General features: G+C 52.8%; 1 protein-coding gene across 2 annotated transcripts in view; it reads right to left on the reverse strand.

Moving 5' to 3' along the window:
- Positions 1–13,630, reverse strand: part of LOC114783770 (G patch domain-containing protein 2-like) — a 20,920-nt gene extending 7,290 nt beyond the window's left edge. Inside the window, exons 1-8 of one of the 2 annotated variants that reach the window (XM_028969264.1) lie at positions 13,539–13,630; positions 12,080–12,790; positions 5,331–5,392; positions 4,713–4,883; positions 4,481–4,623; positions 4,346–4,407; positions 4,196–4,235; positions 3,999–4,090 (exon numbers count right to left, since the gene is read on the reverse strand). In XM_028969264.1, the coding sequence (XP_028825097.1) occupies positions 3,999–4,090; positions 4,196–4,235; positions 4,346–4,407; positions 4,481–4,623; positions 4,713–4,883; positions 5,331–5,392; positions 12,080–12,780 (1,271 nt within the window). In that variant the 5' untranslated portion in view covers positions 12,781–12,790; positions 13,539–13,630. The remainder of the gene's footprint in view (positions 1–3,998; positions 4,091–4,195; positions 4,236–4,345; positions 4,408–4,480; positions 4,624–4,712; positions 4,884–5,330; positions 5,393–12,079; positions 12,791–13,538) is intronic. The other variant, XM_028969265.1, reaches the window with a different exon arrangement.
- Between the last annotated feature and the right edge of the window lie 2,480 nt (positions 13,631–16,110).

A 16,110-nucleotide genomic window follows, 5' to 3' on the forward strand; every position in this document is an offset into this window, starting at 1 on the left:
GTGATGGTTAAATGCAGAGGACAAATTTCACTGTGTGCACCGTGTGCTGTGTGTACATTAATGAGGAAAAAATTAACTTAAATGATTTAAGCACAATATCACAACGAGTGAAACATGGATATGAATACTGTATATATTGGCTGTTCTAACACACCGAAAATCAACGTTTCCTATATGAACTTTAAAGGTACATGTAAAACAGCCTTATTATGTACCTATAATACATATATAATATAATAATACAACAATAAGTGAATTATGTAACATTTCTGTGAATGAAGCGTGTTCTCTGGTCACCGACCAGACAGACCATCACATCAAGTGCGTTTCTGAAATGACTAGTCACCCTGTTTGTTGGTGTGAAATTATTTCTGGCATCCAGGGGGAGGAGTCTGTAGGTTTGACCTCATTCTGGACTATTTCATTCGGTTTTTCTGGCCTGCGCGTGGAACCCCCGCGAAAGGGGCGGGGCCGGAGTGGGTGGCGGCTGGTTGGCGTCTGCGGTTTGAGTAAAGTCTCTTCTGCTGTATAATCAATAGGCATAAAAACGAACGGCCGGGCCATTCTTCTCCCCCTGCTAATAAAACGCGGCGTAATGCATATTTCATTTACTTTTATACTTATTGATTAGCTGTAGCCCAGTTAGTAAATCATGCGCCTATCGATCGCTCAATCGCAGCGCTGTCGGACAGCACATAACCAGCCATTTGCGGCGCTGATAAAGAGCTCAGGCATTGAACTCCCCACAGTAAATCTTTGCAAACTAACTTTTTAATTCCAAAATCGATCGCCGCTTAAACACCACATTATTCCACCCGCCCCCGCCGGTATTAAAGGTAAAAAAGGGTTAGAGCCTCGCCGGGCCCGTCACAGGGGACGGGCGGCTCTGGACGTCTTCACTCTCACTTTATTCTCCGTATCCTACAGCACGCCGCGTGTGTGTGTGTGTGTGTGCGCGTCTGCAGGGTTTAATTGCTGGTCTATTTCAAGGTGGTGTGAAGGTTCCGTTTGCGCCGTTTTCGTCGGTGTTTTATTGCGGGCGAAATATTGCATTTTAGACCCCAGCCGCGACACTAGCAGCTTTAATAGTTACAGTTCCGGGTTCAGTCAGTCAGTCAATCCGGGGCGATGTCTACTGGGAAAGTTCTAGAAGGGCTGCGCCAGGCACCGGGAAGGGCGTAAAAACACAGCTCGGGGGCGGGACGTTGGCAATGATGTCACAGGGGGTCAACTGCAATTCGGGAGGCCGCTCCCGAAAGCAGATGGATCAATTAAACAGCATAAGTCGGCGCGTGCGTGGCACCCGGCCCGCCGCCGAAGGCTCCATCTATTTTCATTAGGACCCCCGGTTCGGCGAAGGCCCCGAGGATCTCAGGATGAATAGGGGCATTCAAATGAATCAGAAAGGATTACGGGCCCCTGGGAGCCCAATCAATGGCCGCAAATCAATAATCAATAGGCCACTCACACCAATATACTAACCGCTGACACCGAGATCTGCCGATGAAAGCGGCGCGCGGGGACGTGGGCGTGGCCTGCTGCTATGATTTATCAGCCGGGGCTGGGGGGTGTCATTTAGAAATAACTAAAGTCGATAGATGAAGCGGTGCGGCGCGGGGACGGGGGGTCCGGCGCGGGCGGGACGCGCCGCTGCATCGCAACGCGGCCAGCCGCTCGGCGTTATCAGGCTTATTTGCGCGGCATTACGGCCATAAATAACTTAAACCGACCGCCGGCGCCGAAACAGAGTGAGTGATAGGCGGCGTATTAATATTAATAAGGCGTACTGCGGATGTTGCCGCTGGCGAGAAAGACTCCGCCGCACCGGCCACTCGGCGCGGCACCATTTCATACAGAACGTGGATTCAATCGTTTTATTGTCCGGGCCGATTACTGAGGTGACGTAGTTGTGTTCACATATCACCAGTTACTGCGGAAAAATGGTGGCGGAGAAGGTCAAAGGTCATCGCCACGGCGGAATAAAATAAAATAAACAGATAAAAAGCAACATAACGTCATTAATTTCACTTTAGTTTCAGTATTACTTCCCAGTTTTGGTACGTTTATTATTTAAAGTTATATAATGGTCACGCACACTTGAGGCCGTCCTGGGACACTGGGGGACGGGCCGGGGTCCACACCTTTGCCGGCTGGTGGACAAGTGAGATTTTCTGGTACACTGTATGAATTCTGTCCCCTCCAGGGCCTGATTCCAGGCGTCCAGCGGAACACACGGCACACGCCCGTCCCTCCCGTCCCGTTGTTCATTTGCGAGTATGATTTATTCGTTGTGAAGAAAAAGAGGGTCTTGAATTCCCCTACAAAGGAATTAAGAGGCCGTCCCCGGGGTCCGTCATTCAAATGAGAGCGAGGCGGGGAGACAAGGGCCTTTTAATAGCCAGAAATTAGTATTCACAGCACTTTAAACAGCAATCTGACGGAACCTTTCAGGTGGAAGAAGAAAGAGGACGTCCTGAAACGGCGGCCCCTTCATGGATGCAGCGCTCTACGGCGCCCCCCTCTGAAACGGCCCCAGAGACGCGGGAAAATTAGGGATGCAGGGTAGATAAGCCCCTGAAGTGGGACGCAGACCAGGGGCGAATGTGACCGGCCCGGCTCCGCCTCCGAGAGGGATCTGACGGAGGTGGCGTACCCGCGCGCGCTCGCGTCCTTACTCGCTGCTGACCTGCGCGGAACATCTAACGTCCCGGCCGGTGCGGCTCGAGCTGGGACCTCCCGGGAGACGTCCCGCGCTCTCGCCGCGCCCGCTACACGCTTGATGTGCAAGTGAGCGCCGCTCCTGCCGCTCACCGTGGGGGCACGGGGTTAAAAAAAAAAAAAATGGCCGGTCAATATATTGAGATTGCCGAGACCCCCCGGGGACACGAACAAAATCTTTTGATACCTCGAATAATCGGCTTCATCTCAGTCTGTTAGAGGCGGGCTTCTGACAAACGGCTGGAATTAGGGCAATATTCATTCCCCTTGTGTCGAGGTGACAGGGTGACAAGGTGACGAGGCGGCTGCCATTTGTCCCGTCCTGATTTCTTCTGATTAATGTTAAAATAAATAAACGGACGCACGTGCGCCGGCAGAAATCTTACAGAAGTCATTTTTGCGAGAATCCCGCATGGAAGTGAATTCTAGAGGAGATTGAAGCTGCTTTTACGGATCAGACGAAGAAGACGAGCATCCGCGAGTGGCGAGGCTGGTGTCTTGGCAACGTGTGAAGGGGGGGGGGGCCTAGCGGTTAAGGAAGCGGCCCCGTAATCAGAAGGTTGCCGGTTCGAATCCCGACCCGCCAAGGTGCCACTGAGGTGCCACTGAGCAAAGCACCGTCCCCACACACTGCTCCCCGGGCGCCTGTCATGGCTGCCCACTGCTCACTCAGGGTGATGGGTTAAATGCAGAGGACAAATTTCACCGTGTGCACCGTGTGCTGTGCTGCTGTGTATCACATGTGACAATCACTTCACTGAACGAATCTGCAAAAACGCGGGGACATATACCTCCGTCGACGGTAACTGACCCACGTTCCACGTGGGTGGTAATAGCCTAGTGGGTAACACACTCGCCTATGAACCAGAAGACCCGGGTTCGAGTCCCACGTACTACTGTTGTGTCCCTGAGCAAGACACTTAACCCTAAGTTGCTCCAGGGGGACTGTCCCTGTAACTACTGATTGTAAGTCACTCTGGATAAGGGCGTCTGATAAATGCTGTAAATGTAAATGATTCAACTTGCATTTCAGATGCGGATACACGTGGACGTACCTAAAAAAACTAAATAAAACGCAAAACCGGACATTTCAGGTGACCGGACAAGTGCATGTTTAAACTGGTCCGGGGGGAAGACGGGGACATGCGGTTTCGTTTGAAATGCAGTACAAATGCAGCAATGCAGTCTGGATCTGTGCTTTTATCTTGACTACGGACGCACCGACTTCCTTTAGACAGGAGCGAATGGACGTGAGAGAAAGAAGAGAAAAGTGTCCCTGCCTGCTTCTGCATGCCGAAGACGAACACCGTCGGCAGGACCCATCTGGAACCACGTCCACAGGGTAGACGGCCAGAGGACACAGAGGGCTGAACTGAAAGAGGGAAGAAAAACTAAAAAACAAAACTGACGCCGAGCCGGTGAAGCACCATGATCACCTCGCCTACGTAACAAGGAGAACGTGAAGATGGACGAGTACCTGGCTGCGGCCCCGCTTGCCGACGGGAGGAAGCCAACAGCTGCGGCGGGAAAGGCAAGGCGGGACAATGAAAAACGGGCACTTTCCACAAATCAAAAACGCTTTTTCCCCTCATCCCCTCATCACGTGACGGAATGGCGGCGGCCTTACGTCTTCTGGTAAGAGTCCTGGAACCGCCTCGTCCTGTCGGCAGGCACCGCCGCGCCGGTGTCCTGAAAGCGTCGAGAGGTCAACACGCAAGCTCTGCATTCTGCCGCTCTGCCGGCGCAAAAGGTCAAAGTTCACCTTGCCAGGGAGCCTCCTCCTGCCCTTCCGAATGCAGCGCGCAGCCACGCCCGGCAGCCGGTTCAGGCGGGCGTGGCAACCTGTCACATGACGCAGCGTCCCGCAATCCACTGCTGCAGCGGTTTTGGCGTCACGTATGCGGACTAAAGAAACAAAGTTGTCATTTGTACCATAAAAATCAGAGGCAGAATGACGGTTATGGTGGTTTCTCGTGGACGCGGGACGGACTCACCCCTCGGACCGGGCCTGGCGGGCTGGAGGAACGTGGGCAGGCGCTGCTTCTCTCTGTCCGGTCCGTCCGGCCGGGGCGGGGCGTCCGGGTCGCGGCCCGGTAGGAGGTTCTGGAGGCCGACGGCCGGCCCGCACTCTCCCTCCACAAACCAGTCGCTCTGTTCATCGTCACCTGCGACCGGCACGCAACGGAGCACGTGACGTTCTCAACGTTCTAAACACCAGTACACAACTTGGGTTTTATAGCCCCGGTGCTACGGTAAACAGGTCCGGCACATCAGTAGGTTTTCCGATCTATGGGATTAGTGTGTCCGTGTGATCGGGGCCTCGGATTAATTAAGCAGGACACGTCCTTCCATCGACTGGACCCGGTCCCCCGCTGATCCCCGCAGACCTGTCAGTCACCGGGACGCCGGGGCCATGCCGCTCACAGTCAAGGTGTAGTGACAACTGTTAAATCGCGGCTAATCAGATTAGCGGAGCCGTCGGCGCTCATTAGCGCGACACGACAACCTCTTATTAGCGCCGCCTGGGCGCCCGGCGAGCCGGCGTGACGTCACCGCCGCCCCTTTTTACCCCGGCGGTGTTAACGTGTGCGGGAGACGCGTGTCCTGGTTACCTTGCCGTCCCTCGTCGTTGGTGAAGAGTCCGGGGTCGCTGCTGCACACGCTGCTGGTCTCGCTGCAACAACACAGACGCGCATTTCAGGGGGGGGTCAAGGGGTCGGGGGTCGGGGTCAATGTCCCAAGCGCCGGGACATTAATGCGCGGTCCGAGATCGAGGAACGACAGAAAAGACGAAGGCGAACGGAGGGGACGGGGGACGTGCTGAGCGACGTGCGCGATCTAATTCAATATCCGCCGCTGTCGGCTCCAATCTAATCTTCTGGCCGAGGACGCCGGGGACGCGGCAGACTTTCCCTCCCTTTCCGCCGGGCGTGGACGAGGCCCGAGGACGGGCCGGCATCTGGTCCGAGCGGCCCGTGCATCTGTCTCCGGCGCCAGGCCTCGGCGCGACCCCCCCCAGGAATGAGGGGAGAGCCCCGGCCTGGGAATAAATGCCGGGACCAGAGGGCGGGGCCGTAGAAACCTTGGACGGCCGCTGACCTTGGACGGCGGAGTTTGCGGAGTCAGGATGGGCGCCGATGCAAGGCTGCTGACGCGGGACGGGCGCCGACCGGCCCGCGGTGCCACGCTCTCCTGCCAGATGGCGTGCCAAACGTCTCTCGGACTCGTACGACCCAAGGAAACAGATGTGTGGGGGGGGGCGGGGGGTCCCGGGGGACGGGGCGGGGGCACCACACCTCCTCACCCGCTCCCCAGCCGCCCCACCACTTCTGGACGGGAGGTCGTGCATCCAGAACGTTCTGAGCTCCTGCGAGCATCCAGCAAGGGCAAGACGCAATTACGCCGTTTTTTTACACTTTCGCCAACCCACGGCACGGAGAAGGTCCGATTCGTTAACGAGACGGATGTAACGAAGCACCGTGGACCGGTTCAAGACCGGTAAAAAAAGTGCGAGGATTAAAAAAGCAGAACCGTATTATAATACCGTAATATCCATCCATTTACACTTTACATTTACAGCATTTACCAGACGTCCTTATCCAGAGCGACTTACAATCAGTAGTTACAGGGACAGTCCCCCCTGGAGACACTCAGGGTTAAGTGTCTTGCTCAGGGACATGATGGTAGTAAGTGGGGTTTGAACCCGGGTCTTCTGGTTCATAGGCGAGAGTGTTTTTTTTTTTTTTTTGCCTATTTCTGCTCATTCAGTAAATAAAATAAAAACCGCGAACGATATGAAATGAAAATGGCGTTAATCAAACGCGCCTTCGCCACAGGTCTACGTGCGAAGTTTCTCTGAAGTTCCCCGCACGTAAACGCCGTTTGAAAAAGAATAATAGGTACAGTATAAACAATTAATTGGAGCCGGACATTAACTATTAAACCGTATTAGAGGCGTAATGCGATGTCGCCGGGAGAGTCCCTCTGCCAATATGAAACTGTTTCCATTAAGTGCTGCCTAATTAATGCCATGCATTATTGAAGACTCGATTTTTCTCGGCGTGTGCGGGAACGCCGCTCTCGATGTCTCAGGTGACCTTGTTCTGGAGAAGTTACAGGAGCGCCGACGGTCCTTGGATGTGAGGGTCTCACGACCAATTCTGTTCAGACAGAACATCTCCAGCTACGGTTCTCAATCATGAGAAACCTGGCTCCGAAAAGTGGGTTGGGTCTGGTTCTCCAACCAAACTGGCCCCATAACAAGTATTAATGGAGTATGTAGGAGTGGAGAACATCTCCAGCTACGGTTCTCCGTCATGAGAAACCTGGCGGTACCACACACGCCGAAATACCCTCCACAGACTGCAGTGGGTTGGGTCTGGTTCTCCAACCAAACTGGCCCCCTAACAAGGACTAATAGAGAATGTAGGAGAAGAGAACATCTCCAGCTACGGTTCTCCGTCATGAGAAACCTGGCAGTACCACACACGCCGAAATACCCTCCACGGACTGAAGTGGGTTGGGTCTGGTTCTCCAACCAAACTGGCCCCATAACAAGTATTAATGGAGAATGTAGGAGTGGAGAACATCTCCAGCTACGGTTCTCCGTCATGAGAAACCTGGCGGTACCACACACGCCGAAATACCCTCCACGGACTGAAGTGGGTTGGGTCTGGTTCTCCAACCAAACTGGCCCCATAACAAGTATTAATGGAGTATGTAGGAGTGGAGAACATCTCCAGCTATGGTTCTCAGTCACTCACTCACACACTCCGAAATACCCTCCACGGACTGAAGTGGGTTGGGTCTGGTTCTCCGACCAAACTGGCCCCTAACAAGTACTAATGGAGAACGTCTCCAGGAACAGGTCAGGATGCCACAGGCGCTGCTTTTTAACTAGAACTGTTCTACCAGCCAACATCATTAAGAAATAATTGATTATGTTCTGCACTGCATCACGTCTGCATGGCGACGCATCGGTTATGAGATTCATTTCAACGCCCCTACTGAGGACTAAAGGAGTGGCAGTAGCCTAGCGCCTATGAACCAGAAGACCCAGGTTCAAACCCCACCTACTACCACTGTGTCCCTGAGCAAGACACTTAACCCTGAGTGTCTCCAGGGGGGACTGATTGTAAGTCGCTCTGGATGAGGACGTCTGGTAAATGCTGTAATTGTAAAGGAGTTTCCTCCATCGTTCCACCGTTCGAGACCTGGCTCCACTGTCAATATTATACTGGGTGGTCCTGTCTGAGAAGGTCACCTTTACTGACCTTCTCCCACCATCGACCTTGACCAAAGTAAGTCACCTTTAGTCTCTGCGTCTCCACCACCACCACGGTGGCATTCAATTACACCGCGACCACAGGCTATGTTCAGGCAAACCAAAGCAAGCCGCGCTTCTCCCAGCAGGCCGAGCGCCTTTCTTCTCGCTCGCCCGCTCGCCCTCTCCACTCGGCCGAGCTAATCTGTTCGGCAACGCCGCCTCATTGTCTACAAACACTCTGGAGGGGCGAGGCCAAAAACACACTTCTGAGACAAAGACTAATCATTAGGAAATAATCCGGCGCTCCCGGGAGCCGCGGGGCCGGGCCGGGAGCTCGTTCCCACTTTCAGAAGAAAGGCGCCGATAACAGGCCCCGGCGTCCCAAATCCGCGCCCGATTAAAAGGTTATTCCAGACTCCCTGGGCAGGCGTAATTGGATTAGTCTCGGAGATTTCGCCGCAACGAAACTTTTGGAATACGCTCGCCTGCCGCAACTCTTCGCACAGTCCCCCCCGAATCCGAGGGCGGGGGGTCCCCCGCGCCCGGCGCGTACCCACAGGTGACGAGAGCCACCGCTGCTCGGGACAGGACGGGCACCAGGTGGCCTCCCTGCCAGCGGACCCGGGCCTAATGAAGGATGCGGAGCCCAGCTGGAGCCCGGCTCGGCCGCGTGGCCATTTCTTCAGGGCACGAGCCGCGACCTTCAGGCTGCGGCCTTTCAGAAGGTTGACGCCGTGGGACCGGGAGAAGCGGAGGGGAGGGGTTGTGTGGTTTCAGATGTTCCGCGGAGATGGCAGCTGGAGGAGAGGTCCTGTCCAGCGTCAACAAATCACACCAAACGTTAAAAAAAAAAAAAAAAAAAAAAAAAAAAAAAAAAAAAAAAAATATATATATATATATATATATATATATATATATATATATATATATATATATATATATATATATAATAAAATTAAATATATAAACATCAAATCATCTCTATGTTCACACAGAGACTGGAACAAAAGGTCAGAGGAGATCAGAGCTCCGAACCTGCATTAAGTGACCAGTAAAAACTGAGCTTGATACCGACCGCAATAGGGGGGCCATTAACACCATTATCAGGCGAATATTCAAAATCCAGACCAACGTGGGCGGAGGCTCCCAGCAAAACTCCGACCAAGTAAGCACACAGGCATGGAACGTGTGTAAATGACGCGCCAACTTTGCTCGGATGCAACACTTAAATCGCGGAGAATTCATTTTTGCACTTTTTTTTTTTTTTTTTTTTCAGCGCAATGAAAACCTCAGAATCCCAAAAGTGAAAAACCGTTCGCCGAGCGAAAAATGTAAATGAGTAAAAGGATGGTTACGGCAGCGGGGGCGCTGCGCGGCGGTGTAAGTGTAAGTGAGAAATGATGGACGGCGCCACGGCGCCCCCCCCCCCCGTTTATTTCTGCTCTGGAGCTGTTTTCTGTCAGGAGCCGTATTGATTCTTCCATAAAGTAAGAAAACAAGCACCGCTGAGGGGCCGCGCCGGGTCAGCACAAATTAAAGCAGAAGATGTAAAGCCCTCTGTCACCCCATTACTGGTCGCCCCGGACGACGCCCCGCGGCTGGCCTTATAGGCGCGCCGGGCAGATAACGGGACCATCGGCTGCGGCGTCGGAGGGGAAGCGGTGGGCCGGTAACTCCGCCGCTCAGCTGCTTTATGGGGTGGTAGTAGCCTAGTGGGTAACACCTTCCAGTAACACCAGAAGACCCGGGTTCGAATCCCACTTACCATTGTGTCCCTGAGCAAGACACTTAACCATATGTTGTTCCAGGGGGAGACTGTCCCTGTCACTACTGATTGTAAGTGGCTCTGGATAAGGACGTCTGGTAAATGCTGTAAATGTTAAACACTGGTGCGCATTGAACAAAGACACCGGCAGAAATATACAGCGTGGTGGAATTTTTACTCTCCAGTAATGTGTCTGGGCTATTGGGAATATTCCATTGGGTGAGAGGCACCATGTGGGTACCATGTGACCACGATGATTTGCATGCATTTGCATGGGATGATTGGCATCTACACTTGTTCTCGATGGCCTGCCTTAATTTTAGTTTTAGTCGAGTCTTCACGTCAAGCTGTAGATTTTATTAGTCTTAGTCACGTCACGTTTAAGTCGATTTTAGTCTTATTTTAGTCAGAATTATCCATGACTATTTTAGTCTGTACAGAAAACTTCCTGCGAACATGAATTGAGAAAAACGGCGTCATCTGTGGGGTCACAAGAAACTGAAATAATGCAAACTAATAATAACGTGATTAAACAAGGACATTTTAGTTCAATCATAATCCATATTTAGTCTTGATTTTACACGAAATATATCATAACAAAATATATTGGCATCAAATGACCAGCATTTAACATAATTTCCGTCACGTCATAAAGGTCCGTGGATGAAGATATTTTGTCTCACGATGATCAAACTTTATATTGGTTCTTTTTCATGTATAACTTTATTATTCTGACAGATTTAAATGACGTTGTCACTGCAACCTTTACCCTCAAACTGAATATTTATGACATGGCCACTCCAGAAACGTAGCACCATCTGGCGGGTTCCAGGCCCGGAACGTTCCAGAAAGTTCCTTCGTTCATGGGGACAATGTCACTGGCACGGGTGGGGGGGGTTAATTACCCGAAGTGGAGCTCGACTTCATTTCCCCGGCCATCGATTCGGCTCGGAGCGCCTTATTTGTAACAATATTTCTCAAGCACAACGTAATGAGCTTCCCCGCCGCCCGGAGGCAACAAGCATCAAAGATCTCTACCGGCTGATTACCACGGCAACAGGGGCGCCTAAGCGGGACGACTGCAGGTGTGTAATATCGTTAATTTTTAATACCAGTCCGATGGGCCGGCCGGGCACGGGCGTGATTCACGTCGAGATGCGGCCGCATTTAATATTGACAAAGAGATTACGGCGCGGCGTGTATATCATTTTAAATGCCGCCTTGGTTAATGGCCTCTGTCAGGCGGTACTTACGCCCCTGACTTTTACAACGCGAGGCTAAAGCCACACGGCGACGCCGACACACCCCCAGAATCAGCCGTACGCCACGGAGGAGCGCTTCGTTATGCCAATCAAGCCCGGCAACGCGCGTTGTACGTGCGGCGGCTTCGTCCTGTCGCTGTATTAACCCGGCTCCATCGGCACTATCGGTCCGAGATGATATTCAGATTACGAACGGCGGGACGTTCTTTCTGAGGCCGCGCCACGATGGACCGCGTTGCACGTATCCCAGTCACGAGCGAGAGGTCAACAGTCATACGGTCAAACCAGACTGGAAATCCCCTCTTCACGGGGTCTCCGGTCCCAATCGAGTCTGTTCTCCTTCGTTGTCCCTGGCTGGTGGGACAACTCGTCCTGCTCCATTCGACTAGCCGAGACTAATACCACCTTTAAGAAGGAACTGACAAATCTAACACCCCCACACACACACACACACACACACACACAAGAATAAAAACCTCGTCTAGTTCTTAACAGTTGGGATGGGGTGCTAGTAGCCTAGTGGGTAACACACTCGCCTGTGAACCAGAAGACCCAGGTTCAAATCCCACTTACTACCATCATGTCCCTGAGCAAGACACTTAACCCTGAGTGTCTCCGGGGGGGGGACTGTCCCTGTAACTACTGACTGTAAGTCACTCTGAATAAGGACGTCTGGTAAATGCCGTAAATGTAAATGTAACAATTCCCTGCATGTTCTATTATCGGGGCTCTCGGTTTTGTACCTCAAAATCTATAGAAACCGAATGAGAATTGCTGGTGTCCTCTTGTAAGTCGGTTTGAATAAAAGTAAAATAAAATAAAATAAAGTAAAGAAGTAAAATGAAGTAAAGTAACGAAGTAAAGTAAAGCAAAGTAAGGTAAAATAAAATAAAGAAGTAAAGTAAAGAAGTAAAGTAAAATAGAGTAACAACATGGCCCGTTTTAATGTGAATATTGTCAGAATGATCCCAGAACCGAGGTCACGTAGTCGTGGCGGTGAAACATGGTGAGCGACGTTCCTATGGATAACGGGGTAATTTACTGCGGTTGAATATTCAGAAGCGTTACCACTCGGACATGTTCTCGTCAGAGGCCTCCTGCTTCTCCGTCGCCCGCCGCAGGACCCGGTCCTTCCAGCACTCCTCGCGCAGCATCCTGGTCCCGGAGACTCCAGGGGCCCCGCCCGCGTCCCCCCAGCCCCCGGACGTCTTCTTCAGCCGGGACAGGCGCTGCTTGTGGGACGAGCGCTGGTGGTGGTGGTGGTGAAGGAGACGGTGGTGGGGGTGAAGATGATCCCCACGCTGCACGGCAGAGACGCGCAGCTTCTGCCGCAGACTGACCGTCACCGCGTCCGAGGTCACGCGCTTGACCTTCCGGCGCCGGCGCAGCGGCCGGCCCGGCGCGTTTTCCGTGAACGAGTCGGATTCGGGCCAGGAGTGCTGCCGGGTCCTGAAGGACGGACGGGCGGCGGAGGCCACGCCCACGTCGTCCGAGTCGCTGAAGGTGCCGGAAAAGGCGGCGCGCCGGCGGTAGCCGTCCCTCCCGGCCGGCTCGTCGGGGCTGGACTCCGACGCCTCGCTCAGGCAGGGCCGGACGTGCTCCGCGGCGTGGGGGGCGGAGCCGCAGCGCCGCTTTCGGCCGCGCCGGCGCCGGACCTGCCGGCGCTGCTGCAGGGGGCTCAGCATCATCTCTCGCCACAGCTCCTCCAGATTGGCCTGCTCGGACGTCTGGTCCAGCGCCGAGACCAGGTCCTGCACCAGCTCCTCCATCGCGCCCCGGCTGCCCGGAGAGAAAAGCGGTCAAAAATACGCCAACGTCTCCGGCCGTCACCAAATACTAAATACTAGCGGGTGAGCAAGAGGCCCCCGTAATCAGAAGGTGCCGCTGAGGTCCCGTCCCCACACGCTGCTCCCCGGGGGCCTGTCACGGTGCCCACTGTCACTGGGGGTGACGGTTAAATACAGAGGACACGTTTCACCACGTCACTGTGTGCTGCGCTGCAGTGTTTCACCATCACACCATCAACAGCGGTAAAAGCACAAATATGAATAAAACTAAAACGTTGATGAAGAAATGCTGTTAAATAATATGAATATTTTCTTGAAAATAAAACATTGCGGTGGCGGCGCCGTACTCTCTCTCTCTATCAGCTTGGTCGTGCTTGGTGTTTACAGTTGTCATAATTCGTAATCTGACCAGAGGTGACAGTAGTGATGGGTGTTTCTGATGCCCCGCCCACCCCGGCGGCACGTTGGCGTGACGTCACCGCCGCGAAAGACCAAAACATTGAGGCACGGCGTTGCACCGACGTTACGTAACGGCGCCGTCCCCCACGCTGTCCCCCACGCCGCGCGCGTCCCCGTCATAATAAACACGGCGGCGACGCGGTAAACAGGCAGCGCGCGTCGGCCGCGACCTTCATTTAAAAGCCGCGCTGACGCGCTTCCGGTTCGGCTCCTACACGACAATCGTTCGGACCGCGAACCGCGGAACCCGCCGCGGCCGCGCTGCGGCTCCGAAAACTCACCCGCCGCGGCCGCTGCGCCTTCACGTCGCCGTCGCCGTCGCCGTCGGACACACGGCTACGCACTTCCGCCCGCCGCGCGGCCAACTTCCGGCGCTCGGGACCGGGACCGAGCGGGGGGGCGGGGCCACGGTCACGATTTCAATTTTAAAATCTTTCTAACCACCCGGCGTGCAGCCGACCTGCAGTTATTAAGATTATTAAAAAATTATCACGCGTCCGTCATCTGGCTCCACCCCCTTGTCAGTATAATGGAGGTTTTGTTGGTTGGTTACCAGAAGGCCGCAGGTTCGAATCCTGCGGTACCTGCAGACCCCATGTTTACATTTGCGGCATTTACCAGACGCCCTTATCCAGAGTGACTTACAGTCAGTAGTTACAGGGACATTCCCCCCCTGGAGACACTCACGGTTATGTGTCCTTCTCAGGGACACGATGGTAGTACGTGCGGTTCGAACCTGGGTCTTCTGGTTCATAGGCGAGCGTCTACTAGGCTGCTAGCAGTTCCGTGATGTCCATCGAGACTGGAGGACAGAACCTTTGTTCCACACGATGGCTTTGCAAGTGATCACTGCGTTTTTCGCTGAGCCTCGTTATTCCAGAAAATTCCGGTAACTGAACACAGAAAAAACAAAGAAATCAAGTCAAAGTTTACGGTCAACTTGGAAAAATTTACTTTTTTTTTTTTTTTTGTTTAAATTCACTTTAAATTTTCCAGCAGCAGCATCCCAATAAAAGAAAGAAAAGCGGTGGGAGAAAGGGAGGACGAGGAGGAACTGAGCACAAAAGCGGCTAATCTTCCTCATCTTCCTCCTAATAGCAGCACATTTCCCTGCGGGCCGGTGGCAGAGGGTCTCGCTGTGGCACCGCCACCTTATCTGTCCCCTCCACATTTCAGCAGCGTCCCGGGCTCCCTCAGAAGCCAGCCTCGGGGGCCTCCTGGCGCCGGGGCCGCAGGGGGACGCTGGGACCCCTGGGCCCTCATTGTTCAAGGCGAGCCGAGGCGTCCGGGGACGGGCCTTACTTAAAATAATAATAATAATGACAAAAAAAAAAAAAAAAGGAACTCCAGAGCTTCATTAAGCGCCAGTGTCTCAGGAACAGCTCCCTTTCACCGCCCCTAATTAACTTCCCAGAAGCCACCGCTGCTGCTGGTTTATCGGGGCCGGGCCGGGCCGCGGAAGCTCTTAATACCCACTCTGGCGCGCACGCCACTAATTTCTAATTTCTGCTTCGTGTCATTACTTCTCCGAGACTTGATGTGCTGGGAAGTGCGGGATTCGCTCTGCAGAGATGCGGCCGTTTTTCAGCCGGAGCCGTAAATTGAGGAGCTTCAACTTGTTTTATGAATGGGAGGCGTGTGAATCATTAGGAAACACACAGGCTGGTCTTCCGTGTAAAGGGTACGGCTCCACGCGGAGTTACAGCCCACCTTCACGTTCCCGTCCAGATGACATTCATGAACAGAGCATAAAATTCATCAGTTAAATATCATCCAACACAATCCAGGATTCTCCCGGTGTTATAACAGTTGGTCAAAATATGGACACATTCTCATTCAACGTGTGTTCTTTATCTTCATGACCATTTACGTTGGTAGATTCTCACTGAAGGCATGAACACATGTGGAGTTCTGTACTTAACAAAAAGTGGAGACCTGGCCTCCACAGTCACCGGACCTGAACCCAGTCCAGATGGTTTGGGGTGAGCTGGACCAACAAGTGCTAAACACCTCTGGGAACTCCTTCAAGACTGTTGGAGAAGCATTTCAGGTGACGACCTCTTGAAGCTCATGGAGAGAATGCCAAGAGTGTGCAAAGCAGTAATCAGAGCCAAGAAACTAGAACATAAAACATGTTTTCACTTATTTCACCTTTTTTTGTTAAGTACAGAACTCCACCATAAGAAAGAGGCTGGGCAAAAATGGCCTGCATGGCAGAGTGCAGTGACGAAAACCAGGAACATTAAGGCCCGTCTCAATTTGCCGAGAAAACATCTTGAAGAATTTTGGGAAAATTCTCTGTGGACTGACGAGACAGAAGTTAAAATCTTTGGAAGGTGTGTGTCCCATTGCAGAAAAAGAACATCATACCATTTACATTTCCAGCATTTACCAGACGCCCTTATCCAGAGCGACTTACAATCAGTAGTTACAGGGACAGTCCCCCCTGGAGACACTCAGGGTTAAGTGTCTTGCTCAGGGACACGATGGTAGTAAGTGGGGTTTGAACCTGGGTCTTCTGGTCCATAGGCGAGTGTGTTACCCGCTAGGCTACTACCCCCCACAGCCTAGTCTATGTCCTGACCTGAGTTCAATCGAGGTGCTGTGCCGTGACCTTAAAGCTCGAAAACGAACCTCCAATGTGGCTGATTGCAGTTGTTGCTAGTAAGGTCGGCCCAACCAGTTATAAGGTTTAGGGGGGGGGCGATCGCTTCTTACTTACTTTATTATAAAATGATCCGTCACTTAAACACAATTTGCGTTTACTTGTGTTGTCTTTGACAAATAGATCATTTTATTTATGATCTGAAAAACGATGGGGCTCGGACCGGAGTTTGCTGTTGGTCCCGTGTT

This window comes from Denticeps clupeoides, unplaced genomic scaffold (genome assembly GCF_900700375.1).
Source record: "Denticeps clupeoides unplaced genomic scaffold, fDenClu1.1, whole genome shotgun sequence".
Lineage (NCBI taxonomy): Eukaryota > Metazoa > Chordata > Actinopteri > Clupeiformes > Denticipitidae > Denticeps > Denticeps clupeoides.